This window comes from Polyodon spathula, chromosome 1 (genome assembly GCF_017654505.1).
Source record: "Polyodon spathula isolate WHYD16114869_AA chromosome 1, ASM1765450v1, whole genome shotgun sequence".
NCBI lineage: Eukaryota > Metazoa > Chordata > Actinopteri > Acipenseriformes > Polyodontidae > Polyodon > Polyodon spathula.
In genome coordinates, this window is record NC_054534.1 from 3,707,518 (window position 1) to 3,731,327 (window position 23,810).

The following is a 23,810-nucleotide window of genomic DNA, read 5'->3' on the forward strand; positions in this document are numbered from 1 at the left end:
GGAGTCATCGCCCTAGTACGATGAGCGAAGTTTCAGTCATGAATTGGAGGAGACGTGATTGAACTAGCTATCGGAGGGGGCGGGGCTTAGGGTACTTTAGGGGGACGTGACGCCATAATCGGCTCCTTTGTTGTGGTTAATGGGAGGAGACAAGGACGGAATCTTGAATGAAGTGTGGGTTCATTGAGGAGTGTTGTGTTTGTTTTGCCAGACGGCTGATACGAAGCTGGAGCTGCAGAAAGAAGCCCGGACCTGAACGCGCACGAGCACCAGCACTCAGAGCACCGCACCTGCACCAGAGCACCCAGTTTGGAGACGTGTTTTTGTGTTTATTATTTCGGGACTGCAACCCCTTTGTTTTGTAGCTGGTAATACCCATTGCTGGGTAGAACCAGCTTTATTATTTTGGGTCCAGTTTTCACTGGCAATACCCATTGCTGGGTAGAGCCAGCTTTATTATTTGAAACCCGGTTTAAAAAGGGCATTAAAAGAAACCTGACCGGTAGACTTTGTGTTTGTCCTTTGTTGGAGCACCTCAACTCACCTATACACCGAAGCACTACAAACCACTTTGCCACAATTGGTGTCAGAAACGGAAGCCATGGACATGGCTGCGCTAACCACGCTGCTACAGGCACTGGAGCACAGACGGGAGACGGCGGATAGACAGAGGGAGGAGAGATACACGGTGCTGATCGAGAGGGTCGGTAGTACCCGTGATGGCGCCTCTGAATACACGGGCGCAAAAGATGAATGCGGAGGATGACCCGGAGGCGTACTTGGTTGCCTTCGAGCGGTTGGCCACCACTGCGTCATGGCCGAAGGAGTATTGGGCCAGCCAACTGGGTCCCTGTCTGATCGGGGAGGCTCAGGCAGCATATCAGGCCATGACCAACGAGGAGGCTAGCCAGTACGACCTGGTCAAACAGGCCATCCTCCGACGCCTCAATATCACGGGGGAGACACATTGGCTGCGGTTCCGGGAGTATCGGAGGCCACGGGAGACCCACGGGAGACCCGCCCCAGGGTGGTCGCGCAAAAACTTTGTGACCACATGGTGCACTGGCTCAACCCGGCAGAAAAAACGGGTCAGCAAATGGGGGAAGCCATCGTCCTGGAGCAGTTCTGCCATGTGGTCGGCGCCGAGACCCAGGGATGGATACGGCGCCACAATCCGACCACCTTGGAGGCCGCCGTCAGACTTGCGGAGGATTATGAGGACTCCCTGGTCTCCGTAAAGACCGGACTACTGACCCCTCTCGTCGCGCCCATCACCCGCGGATCAGTGCCCTTGTCTCTCCAGTTGGGAACCAGACCTCCCAGATCACCAGCCTCAATGGGCCGGCCCACCTCCCTACTATGGAGACAGCAGTTGGCACCCAGCTGGGGTAGATTTACTGCCCCTGACCCGCTGCAGTATCAGCAGCGGGACAGACAGCTAACCCCAGTGCCTTCTGCCCCGATCGTCTGTTTCAGGTGCCATGAGCCTGGACACATCGCCCGCTTGTGCCCCGCGGCAATGGAGTGCAACGTGGCGACCTGTTATCTGGCATCTGAGGCAGGTAAGGTACGGGGAAAGGGTCGGGAGGGGCCTTGTATTATTGATGTAGTGGTTGGTAATGTGAGTACCCATGCTTTAGTGGACTCGGTGTGCACAGACCTTAATTCAAACATCTCTCTTAGGCGGTATGTCGTGGCAGCCACAAGGCAAGGTGGCGATCTCCTGTATCCATGGAGACACGGCGACATATCCCACCCTAAAAGCATACGTGTCGATAGGTTCGACACAACGCCACCTCATAGTGGGGGTGGTGGAAAGGCTGCCGCACCCCGTAATCCTGGGTAGGGACTGGCCACAGTATCGACAATTGCTCCAAAAGGCAGTCCCGACCACACACGTAACCGTGGCAGACAGAGCAGGGGAAACGATTGGTGATATTTTTCCCCTGCAAGCCGACCTGTTTAATTCTCTTTTTCGTCCTAGGAAAACAAAGAAAGAGAGATGGATCGAAAAATGGGAAGGTGCATCTCTGAAACGAGGCTGGGGGCTGGTGGGAGAGAGCGCAGATGGTATCAAACGCCACTCAAAGGGAGTCGGTACGCAGTGTGACCGAGGGGGCGAGGTTACTGGGCCATCCAGGGCAGATGCTACTCCAGCCCCTCTCAATGTACCGGACATGTGGGGCTCAAGCGCGGACCTAGTGTGGGACCAGAAAAACGACCCCACACTGGTGCACGCTTGGGAACAGGTCCGGTCTATTGAAGGTAAGGACGTTGAAGGCGCTGGGGTGCTGGTATATCCGCACTTCATTATCAAGGGGCAATTACTGTATAGGGTAAACCCTGCCACGGGCACAGGACAGCCTGTAACGCAATTGATGGTTCCCCCGTCGTGTCATGAGGCTGGCGCATGACATCCCCTTTGCAGGACACTTGGGAGCCGACAAGACGAGGGAACGCATATTGGCTCGATTTTATTGGGTAGGACTTCATAATGAAGTGTCGAAATATGTAGCCACATGTCCAGATTGCCAGCGAATAGCGCCGGGTCGAGTGCGTCCCACTCCTTTGGTTCCACTGCCAATTATTTCCACTCCCTTTGAGCGCATTGCAATGGACATAGTTGGCCCTTTGCTACCTTCTGACTCTGGGTATACGCATATATTAGTAGTGGTGGATTATGCAACGCGATACCCAGAGGCAGTTCCATTGAGGTCCACTAGTGCCGCTGCAATAGCCAAAGAACTAGTACAGGTTATGTCGAGAGTAGGAATCCCCAAAGAAATACTGACTGACCATGGGACTAACTTTCTGTCTCAAACGCTACAGCAGGTGTATAAAATATTAAAAATACGTCCCATCAGGACGTCCGTTTATCATCCACAATCGCGACGGTTTGGTGGAACGTTTTAATCAAACATTAAAACAGATGCTGAGACGATTTGTGAATCAAGAGCAAAAACATTGGGCATCGCTTCTCCCCTACCTCCTTTTTGCAGTGAGAGAGTGCCGCAGAGTTCAACAGGGTTCTCCCCCTTTGAGCTCCTGTACGGCCGACAGCCTCGCGGCATCCTCGATCTGTTGAGAGAGGGGTGGGAGGAGCACAAAGGCTCGTCCAAAAATGTAGTGAAGCATGTGCTCCTACTAAGAGATCGCCTGGATTTGGTCGGTCGTTTGGCCCAGGACAATCTAAAATCGGCACAGCACCGACAACAGCAGCATTACAACAAAAATGCACGGATTCGGACCTTTCGGCCAGGAGACAAGGTAATGCTGCTTCTTCCCACGTCGGAATCGAAGCTATATGCTAAATGGCAGGGGCCATATGAGGTGATTCGGGCTATAGGGAAAGTAAATTATGAAATTCGACAGCCCGATCGCCGTAATGAACGTGAAATTTACCATGTCAATTTATTAAAGCCCTGGCAGGCAAGGGATGCCTTATTTATAGCCCCAGGTGAGGTAGAGGATGATTTTGGACCCTGTATAGAGGCTCCTAGCATACAGAACATTCCGATGGGGGAACAGTTACTCCCAGATCAGCAGAGAGATCTGCGTAGGTTAATTGAGGAGTTCAGGGATGTTTTTTCTGATGTGCCCGGCAGAACTAATCTCGTTGAATATGACATTATCTCTCCCCCAGGTGTCACGGTTCGAGAGAGACCTTACTGGATCCCAGAAAGTCGACGAAGTGGCGTTCGCAAAGAGGTGCGGGCGATGCTCGAGCTTGGGGTGATTGAGCCTTCCAGGAGCGAGTGGTGCAGTCCGATTGTGATAGTCGCCAAAAAGGACGGCACCAACCGCTTCTGCGTTGATTTCCGCAAGGTGAACGTTATTGCCAAGTTCGATGCATATCCCATGCCTCGGGTAGACGAGCTTCTAGACAGACTGGGAACGGCGAGGTTCATCTCGACTTTGGACCTGACGAAGGGATACTGACAGATCCCATTAACCCGCAGATCACGTGAGAAAACGGCATTTTCTACCCCTGATGGTTTGTTTCATTTCACAACCATGCCGTTTAGGCTACATGGTGCGCCCGCTGCCTTTCAGAGACTAATTGACCAGGTTTTACGCCCACATCATGAATATGCAGCAGCGTATATTGATGATGTGGTGATTTACAGCTCCACCTGGCGGGAGCATTTGGCTAGGGTCGCAGCCATCTTGCAGTCTCCTTGGGTAGCCCGGCTGACAGCTAACTTGGGTAAATGTGCCTTTGCCAAAGAAGAAACACAATATTTGGGATTTATTATGGGACATGGGCAGGTGACACCCGTCGCCACCAAAGTCCAGGCTTTGATGGACGCGGCAATCCGGAAAACCAAGTCCCAGGTGAGGTCTCTCTTGGGGTTGGCTGGTTATTACCGTCGATTCATCCCCGAGTACGCCACAGTGGTAAACCCTCTAGTGAACCTCACTAAAAAGAGCGCACCAAATTTAATTAAATGGACAGGGGAATGTCAGGGGGCCTTTGATACCATTAAGCAACGACTCTGCCGAGCCCCCGCCCTGATCACACCAGATTTTGATAAGGAATTCCTCCTCCACACCGACGCTTCTGATGTTGGTCTGGGGGCGGTCTTGTCCCAGTAGATCGACGGAGTAGAACACCCCATCCTCTACATAAGCAAGAAAATGCTCCCTCAGGAGCGCAACTACTCAGTCATAGAAAAGGAATGTCTGGCCATTAAATGGGCCACTCAGACCTTACGCTATTACCTCTTGGGTCATTCATTCAATCTCGTCACTGACCACGCCCCACTCAGATGGTTAAGCACGATGAAGGATAGCAACGCCTGGATAACTTGGTGGTATCTGGCGCTGCAACCCTTCATGTATTTCATGACACACCATGCAGGCAAAGATCATCAGAATGCAGATTACTTTTCCCGGGGGGGGGGGTGTAATGGGTAAGGTAGATTCAGCTGAGTGCTCCTTCGGCTCCACTCTGAGCGGTGGGATATGTGACGGAGAGCAAATGAATCCGAATCAAAAATCTCCCTCTCGACCAGTGAGGGCACTGTACAACAGGAGCTGCGGGCTTCCTACTGAATGGTTGGGCAGATCATCTTTGTTGTGGTTAATGGGAGGAGACAAGGACGGAATCTTGAATGAAGTGTGGGTTCATTGAGGAGTGTTGTGTTTGTTTTACCAGACGGCTGATACGAAGCTGGAGCTGCAGCGAGAAGCCCGGACCTGAAGGCGCACGAGCACCAGCACTCAGAGCACCGCACCTGCACCAGAGCACCCAGTTTGGAGACGTGTTTTTGTGTTTATTATTTCGGGACTGCAACCCCTTTGTTTTGTAGCTGGTAATACCCATTGCTGGGCAGAACCAGCTTTATTATTTTGGGTCCAGTTTTCACTGGCAATACCCATTGCTGGGTAGAGCCAGCTTTATTATTTGAAACCCGGTTTAAAAAGGGCATTAAAAGAAACCTGACCGGTAGACTTTGTGTTTGTCCTTTGTTGGAGCACCTCAACTCACCTATACACCGGAGCACTACAAACCACATACCCCCAAATGCATGAAGGGTTAAGAAGCTCTTAGAAGCCAGTGGACTACAGTAAATGACAAAGCTGACTAATGAGTGTGGCACAGTCTTAAATTAGCCCCCAGTGGATATCTGTGATTACCAAAACCAAAAGGTCTTCAGCACATACTGTATACAGCGATTCAGAAATCCAAAAGAAAAAAAAAAAAATATTGCATTAAAACTGAGAAGCCCAATAACACTGAGACATCTAACTGAGCATAACTTTAAAATGAGCATTGACAAGCCATGGCTAATTTCTAAAATCCCTGGCACAAATTAGTTAGAAAACAACAAACATATTGGCAAGTTATAATTACTAATTAAGGGGCCACAGGTTTTAATGTCTTTTAACACACATACAGCTGCTCAGTATTGTATAAAGGCAGCAGGATATCTTTTCAGAGAGGTAATGCTTTCATTTGACAATAGAAAAAGTAAAGATGTCACCTTTCCGTCTGCAATCACTCTGAGTGGTTCTGGGTTCTGTTACTCAGTACAGATTTACCAATTCTCTAAATCTACCTTTACTTGGCTTTGAGCTTGGCTAGAGATCCAAAGTGCCTCACAATATGATCTTTGCCTTCAACAAGGATAAATACATTGTTATTATTATTATCACCATCCCCTTTGTCAGTTTCTCAGTCCCAAATCGAACAAAAAAAACCAAAAACTTTTCTTTCTGACTATTAACAGCAAACCCGGCTTCTTAGTTCGTCATACATTAAGATAAATGTATCCCAAAGGATTTACAACAACTCACTTATCCTGAGGGAACACCAGTCCTTATGATCAACAGACACAGCGATGGACAGCAGACACTATTCCTATTTTACATCAGATTATTTCCTCCCAGACATGAGCCAGGCGTGGTCTGCTCCGCAATCTGCGTTTAACTGGAAATGCTATAATCTTATCAAACAAGGCTAGACAGAATAAAAGAGAATAATGCTTCTTCAAAGTCTCCATGAAGATGGACTACAAAACAAAGATTACTGAAAGACAGGCCACTCACTTACTGTAAAAGGAGGGTGGATGTTGGGAAATTTGTGCCACAGAAACACTCCCCACAATCAGCAAGTGTACTACCTGAGACTGACTGTGGCAAAGTGCCCCGCCCCTGGGCTATTTATTTGTGTTGTATGTTATGTGTAGTGTGTTAGTGTTGGTGTATAGTCATTGGTACATGGGATATAAATGGTTCTGTGTAACACGAGTGTTTAAAATGTATGTTTGCATTTAGTCATGAGGATTGCACAGCACTTCACGTGCAGGTAAAATGTAATATGTGAACACAGGGAATTGCACTTTTATTAATTCACATGCAGTTGTACCAAGGCTCCAATTGAATAACTGATTAGCAATCGAGTCTTGGTACAGCTGCATAAAAGCAGCATATTTTCATTCACTCGGGGCTGTGTGTTCGGTGAGTGGAGAACGGGTGTGGAGAGGAGAGAATTGAAAATGAGAAAACTAAACAAAGTAATATACATAACCGCTGTTTTGACTCACCGTGTTTGTCTATTACTCCACTGTTTCTTTAAGTGTTAGTCCGTTTTGTTTGTCTGTTTATTTTGGCCTCACGTGCCGTGTGCTGTTTTTGTTACAACCTTTTTATTTACTGTCTGTTCATTTATTAAATGCTGAGCGCAAGGAAGTGCTCAGCTTCCTTAAAACTCCACCTCTCTTTATTTTGTGTTGGTTCCTCTTTCTGGTCTGATGTTGCCCACTGCAGCCGTCTTTGTGACACGTGGTTATAGGTAGTGGGATTACCAGCACCTCCTAGACGCAGACCAGAGCAGGAACCGCAGTTTTTTTGGAAGTAAATTAAAACAAAAAAAAAAAAATGGAAGGCTGGAGAGACGGCTGCAATGACTTAGAGGAGCTCCTCGGCAGTCTGGAGGACCAAGTTTGTGCTATGCCTGCGGGGTGTACGGGCACACGGTGGTTGTCTGCCCCTTCCAGCCCAAAAGGAAGGTGGGAAGAAGTAGCAGGAAGAGGAGAGGGAGAGGAAAGCTGCAACAGCAAGAGGAGGTCGGGAACGAGAGCTTGAAGGCCTTTTTCCGGTACCTTGAGGCAGAGTTGTGCCCTGTCTGTGGGGTATATGGGCACACGCTGGCCCTATGCCCCACGCAATACACAGAGGGAGAAATAATGCCCAAGTAGGAGGAGCCCGTGCGTCCAGCGCCAGACGGGGGGACCGTGAGCATCCAGTGCCCAGACGGGGGGGACCGTGAGCGTCCAGTGCCCAGACGGGGGGGACCGCAGGAATCCAAAGCCTGAGGGACAGTTTTTTCCACCACCACCAGCAGAGGAAGAATGCCTGCTGTTTCAACCTCTACCAGCAGGGGAGGAATGCCTGCTGCTTTCGCTCCCAGAGTGAGAGGGAGAGCCGCTCCAGTCCCCTGCAAGTGAGGGACAGCCGCACCAGTCCTCTGTAACAAGGGTAGACTACACGCTGCTCCCACCTACGTCGCCAGGAGACTACACGCCGCTCCCACCTCCGTCGCCAGGAGACTACACACTGCTCCCACCCCCACCGCTTCCACCACCAGCAGCAGAGCAGCAGGAGCTGCCTCTGCCTCTGCCACCTCCATCAGCAGAGGGTGAATGCCTGCTGGGTCCCCATCCACCAGCAGAGGGTGAATGTCTGCTGGTAGCACTTCCCCCACCATCAGGGCGAGAGGAGCAGGAGCTGCCTCTCCCTTCACCAGAAGGACCAGGACTAGATGCTGGTGGTGAAGCATGGGAAAGAACCGCCCAGCCGCAGTGGCTGAGAAGTCGGCCAAAACCTGCACCCCAGACTGTCCTGACTCCCTTCACGTCTTCGCCCAAGAATGCCTGCCACTCCGTATCGCCTGGGGTTGCCAGCCGCTCTGCATCGCCTGGGGTCACCAGAACTGTTTCGCCAGGGGTCGTCGTCAGCTGTGCTTGGCCGCAGGGGACAGTGTGGCCGGAGCCCCACCAGAGGGAGCTGCCAGCTATGAAGAATGGGAGAGAAGTCAGGAGACCACCTTTCTCAGCAGCCTTTCCGCTGCCAGGACTGCCCCGGCTGAATGAGTCAGCCTGGAAGCCCTCAGCAGGTCTGCTGACAGTATTGCCCCTGGCAGTTTTTCCGCTGCCAGGGGTGCAACGGGACAGAGCAGCTCTTCTGCTGCGGGAGTGGACCACCATGCTGTCAGCCGTGCCACTACCGGCAGGGGAGCTGACAGCATTTTCAGCCATGGGCCCAGTGAAGCCTCCCTTCCCGGCCCAAGACTTTGACCTTGACTGCTGGGTTTTTAAAGAAGGAGGTGGCCATTTTTGTTACAACCTTTTTTATTTACTGTCTGTTCATTTATTAAATGCTGAGCGCAAGGAAGTGCTCAGCTTCCCCAAAACTCCACCTCTCTGTTTATTTTGTGTTGGTTCCTGTTTCTGGTCTGACGTCACCCACTGCAGCCGTCTTTGTGGCACATACGTACTGGGCTTTGTTTTTCGGTCTTTCAGTTTTGTGAATTTTATGCTGATGATTTATCCTTGCACTGGCTGGCTTATGCAGCTAATTGATTCTCATCCTTTGAGACGCCTTTTAACTACTTATGGAGTCTTTTCTATATCATGTTAAGGTTATGCTTTGTATAAAACATATGCATGTTTGGGATTGAGTCTATTGCTTTACCATAAGCTGCATGAAGTACAGTGCACAGAGTGAACTTATTATGATTTTATGAACACTGGCAATATTATCGCTTCCCCAGCTCCCCACTTTCTGCTTCTGAAGATTTAATTTTTGCTTGTATTTTATACTTCTATTCGGAACATGCATTTTAAAGACAACACAATACTGTGTAACTGTGCAAACAGGTTCAAATGTATATTGAGAGGCATGCTTGGGCTTCTATTGGGAGGTATTTTAGAGTTGAAGAGAAATCCACCAGCAAGGGTTTATCATTGTCTTTAATGAATCATCACAGCATGCACTCTTCAACCACGTGTTTATACCTGGACACAAGGCATCAGCTTACACAGTACATGAAACCGATTTTAATATTATTTATTATAATCCCCCCCCCCCCAAAGGGCACCTATGCTTTAAATAGGTCCCAGCAGGGAGGCTGGAGTCTAAAGTCTATCTAAAATGTGACGAAAACCAATTTCTTTTCAATGTCCTTGTATTTTTCATCAATTAACCCTTCACTGTTTACATTAATGGAATTCCTAAGAAATCTGCTGGATTCATAGTACCGCAACAGTGGGCATTTGAATGCCACATATTTGCATCTCCTGTTATGTTTTCAACTATTTAATGTCTGACTCTTTACAGTTTTTCAAAGTTTATCGACTTTTAATTGAGCGTTGTTATGGTCTACTTTATGCACATCAGCATTGCACTGAGTAGTACATCTGCTTCGATATACTATCACGACACCAGTAAATTATAAGACAACTGGTTTAACAATGGGCCCCTAGAGTAAGACTCCCCCCCAACAATCAATACCATACCAATTTCATTTGTATAATGTCCTTCAAGTGAAAGCATCCCATAACACATTACAAAATAGTTCAAAACTGTCTTGAGCTTAGATTTACAAACACTGACAGACTCAGCATTCCGGATACAATGTGAAGGAGCTGGAACGCTGACAGCTCTGGCACCCTCAGGTTTTTAATCGAGTTCTTGGAATTATCAAGAGACCATTATTTGCCGAACTCAAAGTACGAGACGTTTTATAGGGAATAAGTAACTCGCGCAAAAACAGACATGGCCAAGACCATGAATATTTGCAATTATACGCTAGAAGTAAAAGTTAGTGACCCTTCCTGGTACGAAATGACTTTCTATGCTGTAGCTCAGTTAAAGATTAGAGTCATCAGTAACATGAGTAGAAACTTCAGATCGTTGCATGTATGTGGGAGCATTCGAACCTCAGCTTTCACTGTATACCAGCGGGAAACAATTATAGGCAAGACAAAAGATTTTAAAACACTGGTCATCACACCTACACTGCAAGATGGTTCTTCTACCATGCTTCAGTAATATTTTTCTGATTGTTTTTAGCAATGTAGCAAAGTGTAATAATGTTGTGGATGTGGTTGAGGCAGAACTGAATGGCTTTCTGTCAGCAATTTAACAGAACCCTCGGCGCTTGTAAAAGAACAGTCAGGATGTTAACCATTTTATCACAACAGATACCCGCTCCAGAGCCAACAGCAAGTGTAATAAATTATGCCGTCAAGCTTTATCCTCTCGTGTTGTATTTTAATCCATTACAGCTAGTAATCAGGAAAAGTGCTTTTGTTCCGATCTGTTGTTGAAAATTAGGTGGTCAGCTCACTTTTACAGTCATTCAGCGCATTTAAGATACTGTAGTACTCGACTACAACTGACTTTATTAGTTGTGGATTTATTTATTTTTCATTAAAAACCAAGAACATTATTTCTAAAACACTGTTTACTTAATGAGGACGAGGAATAAGAACCAGCTAGATCACTGACTCATGCGACTGCCTGTGCTTTTTAAGACGTAGTCTAGAGGTTCTAGGGCTGTGTTCCAAGGTTCAAAGGCTCATTCACTTGCCAGGGATTCTAAGATTGCTTTAAACCTTCAAAGATTCGTCAGACGCCACTGACACACTGGGTTTTTTTTCCCCTGTTAACAGAAACTGTTTGACAATATATGAATACTATAAATCACACATTAAATGTAACTCGCATGCAAAATTCAATCTTTTGATTTGTATAATGCATATTACGTAAACAAAAGTTGTTAATAAAATCCGCTACCACATCGTTACATGTAGCAACTCTATAGTATTTAATCCAAAGCACTGGGGCAGTACCTGTAGAGGTTGTAGTGCTTCAGTAAAATATGTACTTAATATCTAGTGTACAAGACAGTGTAAGAGAAGTGCTATGGTAGAATATGTTTGAAACATACAAAATATATGATAACACTAATAATTTTAATTTGAAAACTGAGCACCACCACCCCCCACCCCCCCCCCCCCCCCCCTCCCAGCTTGTGTTATCCAGAAGCAAACCTTTAATTTCTTCATTCTCCATCTCGACAGCAAAGCGCTGTATAGCATAAGCTGTATTATTGAAAGAAATGTCTCGAAACCCTGTGCTGCTTGGGATTTTTTTGTTAAATGCCCAGTAAATACGATCAAAAAAAAAAGGTTGAATGCAAACTGTGCAAGCGACTCGTATCATGGAGGCATAACCAATCTCTGTGGTCACTTGACAAGTGTAAGTTTATATTATTATTATTAGTATTAATATTTTTAGTAGTACTAAGATGTGACTGATAACCTGCTTGGAATGGTGACTGTTAAATAAAGCTTTGTTTTGCCTCAGTCCTCTGAAGTTGTTCAATGCAAGCTTACTGTATGTATCGCACACATCTTCAATTACGTGTAAATAAACAAAATTTATTTTTATTTTTATTTAAATTATAAAAACATGATTACTGTTCTATATAAAGTATATTTAAACTACATGTGAATGGTTTTATTCCATTTCTAGATTACCCATAAAATAATAGGATTTTCAATCAAATATAAACAAGTAGCTATGGTGACATCACCAGTAAATTATGTGAAGGAGTACCATCGAAGGTTTGAAACTTCCTTCGGTAACGTTTTCCGAACCGTCAAAGGTCATAATGTACCCTTCACTGCAGCCCTAAGAGGTACACAAATCCATTCTTATTAGTGACGGTCATGTTTCTAGCTGTCTTCACAGACCTTTTGCTGCCAGTCAACTAGCTTCTGAAACAATCATTCATTTTGATAAAGGCTACATTTACCATGTCAAACAGCCTGATGTTTATTGCATTAGGTTTCAGTAAAAGGACACAGTCTGGGAAGAAAGGGGGTTTTAAATGGAATGCAGCCGATACAGTAGTTTCTAAACTAGCCGTTTCAAATTATATATTTACTAAATGCCATTTTAAAACAACATGCAATACTGCTGAACACATTAGGTATTTTTTACACCCACCTGGGGCAGGAAGGCTGCTTGGTTACACTTCCGTGCACCACATGTACTCAAAGGTTAGCGGTAGAGGTTACAGGCACAGGGGTAGAGTGTCTGCATTTTAAAAAAAGTCACCAGGATGTGATGAAAGAAACAGAAAATGTCACAAACTGAATCTAAATCCAATGGATTTTAAGATATCTCTGATGTTCCACACCTATGCCAAGGGGCTGTTAAACCCTTTTACTGTCCAGCATTTTACAATGCCCAACCCCAGGAACAGAGAGGACTGCTTTGTAGCGTGGCACTGGGATTAAAATGGAAACCCATGTTATTTATATTCCCAAAAATCTGAGGCATACATACAATTATACAGCAGCACTAAGCTATTTCGTTATGCATGCTTAACCTTGTTCTACCATGAGGATGATGCCACTTGCATATTAATGAGAAAAGGTCGATCAACATTTCCTAACCTAGCGAGGTGCACGCAATACTGCTCAACAGCATTTTGTTGTTAGAAATAGGAGCCATTTATTTTATTTATTGTTTTTACAGGCAAAACTGGAACCTCACGTACACTATTTGATGTCTGGTTCTCATAACTATTGGTACAAAAGATCCTATTTTACACATCTACAGATGTGACCAAAAGCTTTGCATCACCCTATAGAATTAAATAATGTTGCTTCATAAAGTTGAATGAAACCCGCTGAATAATGTTACATTAACATAATAAATTAAACAGGGCTTTGTAGTTTTCTATTTACTTAACGAAAAACTGACAAAACGTGGCATTTCGAAGCCTAACATGAAATACTCCAGCTTCCAGTAGGCTACTGCGATATAATTTTTTTGTTTCTTGGATTACGTGATGTTAAATAAAGATCTGAATTGTGTTCATATATTTTTATTTTTTATTATCTCTATGATGGCAAGACTGATGGCTCCCTACTGATGACCCTAGATAAAGAAGATTTCAATTCCCAAATTAGGTCAACATAGAAAAAAAATCTGCAATCCTTTCTACTAGTTAGGGACTTGCACAAAGGGATATGCGCCGAAGGTCTCTAAACAAACACACACAACACATATAGATTTAATTAAGGCAGAGTGTTCTGCGCCTTCATAACACCAGTCCGTGGATTCCCTTCCCTCCTGAAAACAGAAATATCGTTTCTTTTCAAGCCTTTTAATGGAGTGATAAAAGACTTTAGGGAAATAATCTGTGTATTGCCCAGTTCTTGTTTTAATAGGAACCTTTTAAAGTTACGTGTTGAGAGCTAGTACTTGGAAGGGCATGCCCGCTGCCATGGACAGACAGGGTGTTCAATAAGACAGTACATCACAGGGGACATGTATGCTTTATTATTAACTGATTGGACATCTGAATAATTCAGATTTGTATTTTAGTTTGGTACAAAAGTTAAAATCCCAGTAAAAGACAGCGAAGTGATAGCTTTTGTCCATTAGAAGTGAACGGAAACAAAAAAGTAAGCCCAACATCTCGAATAAATTGTTGAATCCTCACATTTTATTATTTTAATTTAAACAATATTCTGCAACCATTTAACGATTAAAACATCCACTTGTGAAATCAGACCATGCACTCATCGAAAACGAAACTATCAATAAATATTACAAATGAATTATACAAAGTCACAACCTTATTTGAATACTTTTGAGTCTGCCATTCAGTCAACATTGAAAATTAACACCAAGAATCTCCTTATCTATAAGGATAAGTCTTGCCATTAGGCACAGCGCATCAGACCTGTGCTGCAGCGCTATGTATTGTGTGATTGCACTACAGCACATAGTTCTCCAAGTTGACAACCAGACTCTATAACACCCGTTGGACTGGCATTGCCGGTAGCAGATCCACAGTGTTTCCACAGCACTGCAAAAGGGCACTTTTCTTACTGAAAGGGGGTTAGCGACTGTCCTCAGTAGGATGAGACAAACAGGATATTTCTGACTGATCTGTCAACACACACAGTGCGTGGCTGACTTGAATGACTTGAGCAGCACACACCGATAAGCATTGTACAGAAGAGCAGTAGTTCCTGCTGCATGACTGACGTGCTCCCCTACCCCCATCCAGCAGGGGGTGCTACATACAGACGGCAGGAATCTGGCAGTACTGCCTGCTGCATTTGTAATGGATACTCCCGCTGGTGGGGTCTTGTCTCCATCATTAGAAGGTAAAAGCCATGTGCTTCTTGTATGGTCCATACTAGTACTGTACGATAATTACATTTTGCTCTGATAACGAGCTGAATATGTGCATGATAAATCACTGTTACCACATGATTTCCATCACTTATTTACATCGATAGTTTCACAGTGCAGTATGCACTGTGCAGTCCAAGCCAATGGATTACAGGGCCACATACACACACACATTAATAACAATATATACATTTAAATTAAAAAACAAAAACAAAACGACTATGAACCTTGAGTTCTTATTGAAATGTCTCACATATAATTGCATTTCTATTTCAGCTTATTCACTCAGTCATAGTTATTAACTAGAACTGCTCTCTGCCAGCTACTGTTCATCTTAACTGCTTCATCAGAGACCAAACCCACAAACTCCTGAATGCAGAGGGGAAAATGGAAACCACTGAAGCAGTTGTTTGGTAAAGAGAATAAAAATAGCAAAACAAAAGACAGACTGATCATCAACGCAGTATTCCAATCCCATGCCACTTTGGAGATCCTGTTTCTTGTGTTGTTAGTTCTTTTCCTGCTGTTTTTTTTATGCTTAATCTCCTAAATTGTTGAACCTCTGGTTAACATACTTTTTGACAGATGATTCTGTATTCTTTTATATAATGCTGTACCGGTCTCTCCTACATAGTTAAATTATTTTACATTTTGGGCAATATATACCGTAAACAAGGTTGCTAGTTTTGAAAGACACGTTTCTTAGGACTGAATATGAATTCTCTATTTGCGCTGTCATTTTTACCTTAAACACTTCAGGGGTTATGAAATTTAAAAACATATCCCGTTCTTCAGAATGCACCTCTTGTAAAACAGTTTGTGTAGTGTTGTAACCAAACCCAGTTACAATCTTTTAGTCTGCCAGTTCTTTGAACTTCTGGTCAAAATCTAATTATTAGTCTCTCGCACAGAAATGTGTAATGAATACAGACACTTGAACACATGCAAAAAAATATTCCAACCACAATAAAAGCAAGGTGTTATCTGTCTTAAAACTGGCAAAGGCATTATTTTGCAAACTAAAGCTGTACTTCCTGTTCCAGCAAGCTGGGGCACTGGTTACCTGTTTCCAATTGGCATTCCAGTTAACGTCATGAGAGAGTGGGGCTGCCATGGGCAACACAGATTTGAAATAACCAGTCTATAGGGATATGAAACTACTCTACAAATATCACGTCTAGTTCTTCAGCAGAACCCGTTCACCAGAATGTCATTGCTTATAAGAATGTTCCCCAAACATCAGTGATTTGTAGTCTTGGTTATGGAAGCAGCTGCCAGTGCCAACCAACACAGGCACCTAACCCATAGCGCAGAGGAGGCATGTGCCAAGCAGTTGTAATAATCTGATGCAGTGCTATTTCAAAACAACAGAACTGTTTGATAACCTGTTTATACTTTACTGAAGTAGGCAAAATAAATAAATCAATCAATAAATAAAAACTTGTTGTTGTTCTATATAGAAATGAAAGTTCAGCTTTCATATTGAAGCTTGCGTGCTACACAGTGCAGGAATTTGCTTGCATCGTTTAAGACGTTTTATTTGTGTAAATAAAGCTTATTTGTGTATAAAAAAAAAAAAACCCAGCAAGATCGCAGCCCTTCTTTCACAGCTAGCGTTATTTTAAAGGCATGTATCTGAAATCATTAGGAAATTAAAGTCTTTTTGCTTACATATTAACCTTCCCGTTCAAGATAGAAAATAATGTAATCTAAAGAAAGTGCCCCGATATTTAAAGTAAAAAACATATAAATATTTTTAAAAACTAGCAAGAATGACTTGGCTGCAGCTGCAGCAATTACATTACTAAGCAATCTTATTTTTATTATGGGCCCTCTAATTCAATGGACCCTATTTCAAAGGCAAAGACAATTTATCAGAGGAACAAAACTATTTTAACTGCTCCTTTCTGCAAATAAGTTTATTCTGCTAAATGTATATGGGAAAGGGTTTTAGTCTGCTAAAAAATGCCTTTGCATTTGCCTCAATTATTTATTTTACAGTAAACCAATGCTTCTGACATGGCACTATTTTGAACTGCTATTTATACCGACCTTAGAGAATATTTGCCATTAAGAACAGTACTTGGGTGTTCTTTGAGGCTCTTTAGCACTTCCCTTTAAAAAGCTGCACGTAGAATTCCATGTATAGCATTGTGCAGAGATGCCATTGGTACTGGTTGTGGCATTTGGTGCTACCTGCATTTAAACATATTAACACATGTTCAGTAAGTACATAGTGAACATGTTATGCTGAAATACCTGCCCAATGTTGTGGGTTTACAAATCACTAAAACTGTAATTTCACAATTTAAACAGCAAGGTTTGCTTGGGTTCTTAGGAGCAAGGGAGGCAATGCCCCTCAATTTCAAAGTGAAAAATAATTCAAATGCATATTATTGTGTAGCATTACAATTAGGGCCCTACCTAATTCACGGTACATTTTGGTCAATTTCACGGTTATAGCGCTTTAAAAAAATAGAATTTCATGGTTTCAGACATTTAAATCTTAAATTTCACGGTGCTGTAATAAAGCATGAATATGTGTTTAAAAACATCAAAATATAAACATGTAAAGCCCTGACATTAACAACAACTCTACTTGCTGGTGAGCTGTTGCATGCGAGCGTGGAGCATCCTGCAGCTGTGTCTTTCTTCATTACCCGTCTCTGCGACGAAAACACTGGTCGATGTTCAGGCACAGCTCTCTCTGCGTCCGCTCAGTTTGTTGGGGTTGCAGGTCGATGCTCAGGCACAGCTCTCTCTGCGTCCGCTCAGTTTGATGGGGTTGCAGGTCGATGTCCGCTCAGGCACAGCTCTCTCTGCGTCCGCTCAGTTTGTTGGGGTTGCAGGTCGATGCTCAGGCACAGCTCTCTCTGCGTCCGCTCAGTTTGTTGGGGTTGCCGGTCGATGCTCAGGCACAGCTCTCTCTGCGTCCGCTCAGTTTGTTGGGGTTGCGTCCGGTCGATGCTCAGGCACAGCTCTCTCTGCGTCCGCTCAGTTTGTTGGGGTTGCAGGTCGATGCTCAGGCACAGCTCTCTCTGCGTCCGCTCAGTTTGTTGGGGTTGCAGGTCGATGCTCAGGCACAGCTCTCTCTGCGTCCGCTCAGTTTGTTGGGGTTGCAGGTCGATGTTCAGGCACAGCTCTCTCTGCGTCCGCTCAGTTTGTTGGGGTTGCCGGTCGATGCTTCAGGCACAGCTCTCTCTGCGTCCGCTCAGTTTGTTGGGGTTGCAGGTCGATGTTCAGGCACAGCTCTCTCTGCGTCCGCTCAGTTTGTTGGGGTTGCAGGTCGATGCTCAGGCACAGCTCTCTCTGCGTCCGCTCAGTTTGTTGGGGTTGCAGGTCGATGTTCAGGCACAGCTCTCTCTGCGTCCGCTCAGTTTGTTGGGGTTGCCGGTCGATGTTCAGGCACAGCTCTCTCAGCGTCCGCTCAGTTTGTTGGGATTGCCGGTCGATGCTCAGACATGTCGACTGTCAGACAGCGCCAAGGCATTCTTGGCAACAAACTGAACTTCCTCACTCAGCTGAACATCGTTTAGAAGGGTTGAAGGGTCTGTTAAAACCTGCGTTTCGGTGTCATTGTGAGCTCTTCTGAGACGAACCCTGAGTAGTACTTCAGGTGAGCTGCAGGGCACTGTACAGCCTGAACCAGGAATTCCACTGGAGTAATTACTGGATCTGGCAGAAGTGCAATTGTCCGTTCCCCAGTTTCATTCATTTCAGTTGCGTTTGCAATGTTTTGCCTGTATTGGAGTTTGCGGCTGGGGCAGTGTTTAAACATTTTTTTTAATGTAGTTGACTAGTTTATCAACTTTACGAATCTCACATCTCCACAGCTCACTGACAAAAGAAATTATATGTGCATTACATGTAATATGGACAGCATTTGGCGTTAGACCTTGGAGAACAGATTTGAAGATTTTGTCAAGTAACTTGCATTGTTGCTTATAAAAGCAGATATTTTGTTAAAGTCTGCACCGGATTTTGAAACGGTTTTGATTATCGCTTGAGAAACTGTAGCGTAGTTTACAGCATCCAAGTAAACGCAGTCGGCAAGCACTGAAATTAACTTTCCTGCATGTACATCTTCGGCCTGAAATAAAACCAAACAGAACATGCAGTACAGCGTGAACTCATCAGAAATAATTGCAAAAGACTCACATGAATTAGAAACTTCATCTCCTCAAAATATATAGCAAAACCCTCTGAAAGGTAGTCCTATCATTGCTTATTTCCGCATGGCAAGTAACCGCCATTTAATACATTCTGTTGAATGAATTCTCTCAGCTTTGGGTGATCATGTTTTTCCAACAGAAACTTAACACTTCGAAATGCATCCACAAGTTCCATTGTAGCGAAATGACGGCTGTCACAGAGATCTCAGTCGTCTTCTTAAAGAGGTGAAGTCTGTGTTTGTTTTTTTACCTTTTCGTTTCCCAGCAGACCCCTATCTGCAGCCCTCTTTTTGCTATGATGGTTTTCACAGTCCACGTGGTGCTGAATAGTTGCCCGCCGTGTGTGAGCCAGTGAAACATGGCAGGCACAATAACATGCCAGCGTCTGGCTAGCCTCTGTTGGCTAGGGCAGAAAATGCGTTTAGGAGCCAAATTGGGGTAAACCCTGTTTAGACTGCACCTGTAGTTCTCTTGATCTACCCCTCCTACTCTGCACTGGACTTGCCTGCCCTCAGCAACACCTTACTGGATCCTCAGCTGATGCACTATCCTTGCACTATTAATAAATTGTTGATAGAACTTGTTGTAATCCTAACTTGTTGCATCCTAGTTCATATTTTATTTTAGTAGTATTATTTGCACTTACTGTAAACTATACTGCATTTAAATATTAATCTTGCATTGTAACCCTGTACAGTACTGCTCTGTACCACCTGTAAGTCACCTTGGACAAAGGCGTCTGTCAGAAAAATAAATAAACAAATAAATAAATTATATGAAAAGTGTTGTCAGTCAGAACACAATAATACGATTCTACTGTTGCTGAGGGCTTAATGGGAGCCCCAAGCCCTGGCCTTTTTTCTGCCTCTAGTTTTTTTTTTTTTTGGCAACTAGCCGCAACTGATGCATACTTGTGTGTGTGTGTGTCTATATATTTATATAAATTTGCGTCGCTACGCTCGGCAGTTACTGTAGTACTTCAATTTGCCTCCCCCGCTTTAAAAGAAAGTTAGGTGCCTATGCCAAGCAAACACCTCAAATCAAATTCTGTTTGACCTGCTAGCTTGCTCTTTATAAGTCTCCCAAAGTAAAAGCACAGCAAGGTGTAATAAATGATAGTGAAAACACGGTAAAGCATGGGTACTGTAGGTATTGTACATTGCAGAGGTATGGAAGCATATTACAAAACAAGAAAAACCATGGAAAACTAATGCACAGTATGGAAAGCATGTTAAATCTGCAAAATTATCATGCAAATATGTAACTAAAACAAGTTATAACTTATAACATATCTTTTAATATGACATGATACAGGAATACCATTTGCATGTGAACTTCATGTGAGGCGGGACAGCCCATTTACACATAAGCGAGTGCTGCATATCGACGAGTATTTTCATTCAATACTACTCTTACCAAGAGAAAATGAGAGACCTCTGTCAGCTTTCAGTAGCCACACAGCACGACAGTAAATTGGTCTCCGGTGCAATAAAACACACTACAGGATCAAAGTAAGAAAGGATGCGGTTGAACCTGAGTATTATGAAAGTACAGTCAACACAGCGTTTACCTTGGTTATACCATTCAGCGTTACACAAGTACTCTCACTTCCCTCTCAACTTGACATGTCGTTATCCGTGGTAATTAAGGTTACATATAGATTTAGTTACACTGAAACCGTCCCGTCAGTGACTGGAGCAATTCTGTAAGCGTCAGACAGAAAGCTAGCTCCCAACTGAACATGATTCACTTCTCTTTAGCATCCCTTCTGTGTTCAAACTTTGCAAGGTTCGGGTATCATGCAAATGTCAAGAATAGCGAAATATTGACCGTACTCTACAAAACACGACCGACTTTATTATCACACACCATACCGATGTTCGTTGAATTCACACATTTAAATTACTCTGTGTATTAAGCTTCTATACAAATTGCAGGAAATGCGTTGTTTCGTTCGACCCCCGGACCCACAAACACCCACTGCCAAAATATATATCTTCATTTTTTAATTATCAAATATATCGCGCACGGAGTAGCCTTGTTTAGTTCTTCTACAGAAAGAAAGTTATCCACCATCACCCAGCTTCAGTACCAAAAACACACAGTCTTTGCGCCGCAATGTGCACCCCTCCGAACTACACATATTCCCTGACTGCCCTTGAAATTCTCACTGGTCATTTAAAACAGAAGCACCAGTTTGTTAATAAAACACACGCGACACCAGCACAGCGACTCCCGTGCGTGTCATTTAGTTGCCGCTCCGGCTGCCACTGCATCCCAAGCAGTGGTTGCAGTAGTAGCAGGTATTTACAAAGTTACACTATTGCCAACCACGGACTACTGACAATAACAACTTTTCAAAGACAACCAACCCCCCAGCCCCGATCAGCCCCACATTTGCTCGCTGCAGCCTCCCGTCTATTCGCCCCACTGTGCATGCCGTTCATTCATTTCATTACTTGTTTTTGCATAAAATAAACTTACTTTTCCCTGGCCTGGTTGTCGGACGGTACGCTGTTACTCTTGCCTTTGGCGTACATGCTTGCAGAGAGCTCCGATTGTCACGCACCTGTCAACCCATCACAGCCTCCCCGGGCACAACCCCGTCACCATAGCGACACCCGGAGCGTCGCTTCCTATTGGGTGCTGAGAATTCCAAGACCGCCCCTTCAATGTGGTAACCGCCTTGACGGACAGATATCTTACTCCTCCTCCTGCTGTGGCTGTATGCTGTGTGGTGTTTGGGAGCCCGCGCCGGCTGCGATCGCTCCCCCCTCCGAACGAACACACACACACACACACACACACACACACACACACACACACACACACACTCTCTCTCTCTTTTCTGTCTCCTCCACTCTGGTCTCCCTCCTCCCTCTCCCCTCACCTCCCCCAGCGCGAAGGGGAGTTAGAAACCGCTCCAGAAGGAGTCTAAACAACTGGCTGTTCCTTTTAAAGGCCCAGACACCCTCCACAGACACAGACTAGCATAGCAGTCAGAATGAAAACATGGACTGGAAGCTCCTCAGATAGTTTCAAGGTAAAGGGGCTTGTCCTTCTTCTGAACTTGAATTTGCTGGAAGCATATAGGCGTACATTTGACAGAGTTCCTGTGCAAATATGAGGGAACTAAAACATGATTTCCCTTGACCTCTGTGTTGAAGTCACATGAAGTTAGAACCTTTTTAAAAGTGAGTTACCTGGATTTTTAAGATACAATCAAATTAAAAAGACTCCAAATGCATAGCATCTTAAGTCATGCTAGGTGTTGCCTCAGTTGTAGGTGGCCTGTGAAAAGAAGTACATTGTATCTCATTATTCTCAGGTGAATGCAGATGACCTTGAAGAGAGTGCAATGAAGACTAATCCCAGGGCCCAAAGGAATGGGCTCTGAAGAGAGGCTGAGGGAACTGAATCTATACAGCTAAGAACAAAGACGAATTAGGGGCTTGATGGAAAGCTTTAAAACATGAAAAAAGGAGCTGACAAAAAAACACTCCCAGAGGACACAGTTGGAAATGAAGCAGAGACAGACATAGCCCAGAGGGAAGGATGCACTTCCTTCCACAGAGAGTGGGGAGAGTGTGGGATGGGTTACCCAGCCATGTTATTGAGTCTGAATCATTGGGGACCCCACATTGCAAAGTTTTGAGATCTACTACAGTAGCTGCTAGCAATCTTTGAGGAGCACTGATAGGTTGTTCATAACTTTCCTTATGTTCCTGTAAGCTGCAATGGCTAAAAGTTGTTACTGAATAAAGTGCTGTCTTAAAGGTTTTCTATTGTGGTTGCTAATACGCAAGGGAGAAGTTCTAAAGTCAACTATTTATCCAATTTTGTCCTAATGGAATGTATTTGCTGGAGGCCTTATCTGGCATTTTATACTCCTGACTGGAAAGATCTGTTCTGATTTCCCATTCTTTGCTCGTCACCAGTGCACCAGCTCACCAGCAGCTGCTGGAATTTGCAGGAGCCATTGATTTTAACCAGATTTTTAACAGTTTTTTTTTTAAATAGCACCCCTCCCCAAATGATGCAGTTCTTTTCCTTCAGACCCACGTGAATCTTGCCCGTATTTAAAAAAAAACAACTGTGCTGCAATTATAATGTTTAGAATCGTCCCTGTGGCAACTGGTCTGAGAACATGGAGGTGACGTCAGCACCATAGACCACTGACTTACATTTTAATTACTGGACCTGGCCTTCACCATTGAACGTGATTTGTACACATAGTGATATCAGGAAAAAAAAATAAGCTCCTTGATTGGTCCTGCTCTGGATAACTGAGTTTCTTTCACAAATGAAGGAGAGGGGGAGGGGGGTTTTCATGTTATCCCTCTGCAGACAGTCCCAGAAGTCCTCATCACTCCAGCAAGCAGATGAGCACACTTGGAATGGCATGAAGACTAAAGAACTCAACCAGCAGCCTAGGGGGTGCTGTCTCCAGGGCTGGCTAGAGGCAGTATAGGGAAGCTGACATCACCACTGCTTTAGCGATCCATAACACTGTAGATAAAAAGAACACTGGACTCTCCAGTACTGCCAAGCCAAGCTCCTTCATGAGCATCATAATCCCTCATGCAATTCAAAATATATCATAGGGCTGACAGTCTGAGAGCTGCCTCAGGTAAGATTATTTAAAGTGTACTGATATGGATAATACAAAATACTCCCACGTATACTAATGATTTCAGACATATCATAAGCGCTTCGGATGCAAATAAAAAATAAATTGGTAGCAGATCCTCCACTGTTTAACTTTCCACTGCTCTTGTGTAAGTTTTTCCTGTCTCTTTGCTCCTGGGGCCATGCATTGCACTGTAACTGTCTTCACGTTATAAGATACCACATTATAAGAACATTATAGACTGCGTAGGATCTTTCAGCCAATCAGATGTTCGCCGT

At 44.4% G+C, this 23,810-nt stretch overlaps 1 protein-coding gene across 7 annotated transcripts in view; it reads right to left on the reverse strand.

Moving 5' to 3' along the window:
• The window catches only part of LOC121312830 (single-stranded DNA-binding protein 2), a 117,128-nt gene extending 95,522 nt beyond the window's left edge, over positions 1 to 21,606 (reverse strand). For 2 of the 7 annotated variants that reach the window (XM_041244700.1, XM_041244662.1), the window contains exon 1: positions 21,387 to 21,606. In XM_041244700.1, coding sequence (XP_041100634.1) covers positions 21,387 to 21,442 — 56 coding nt within the window. In that variant the 5' untranslated portion in view covers positions 21,443 to 21,606. The remainder of the gene's footprint in view (positions 1 to 21,386) is intronic. The other 5 variants (XM_041244672.1, XM_041244682.1, XM_041244644.1 and 2 more) reach the window with 5 other exon arrangements.
• Positions 21,607 to 23,810: the final 2,204 nt, after the last annotated feature.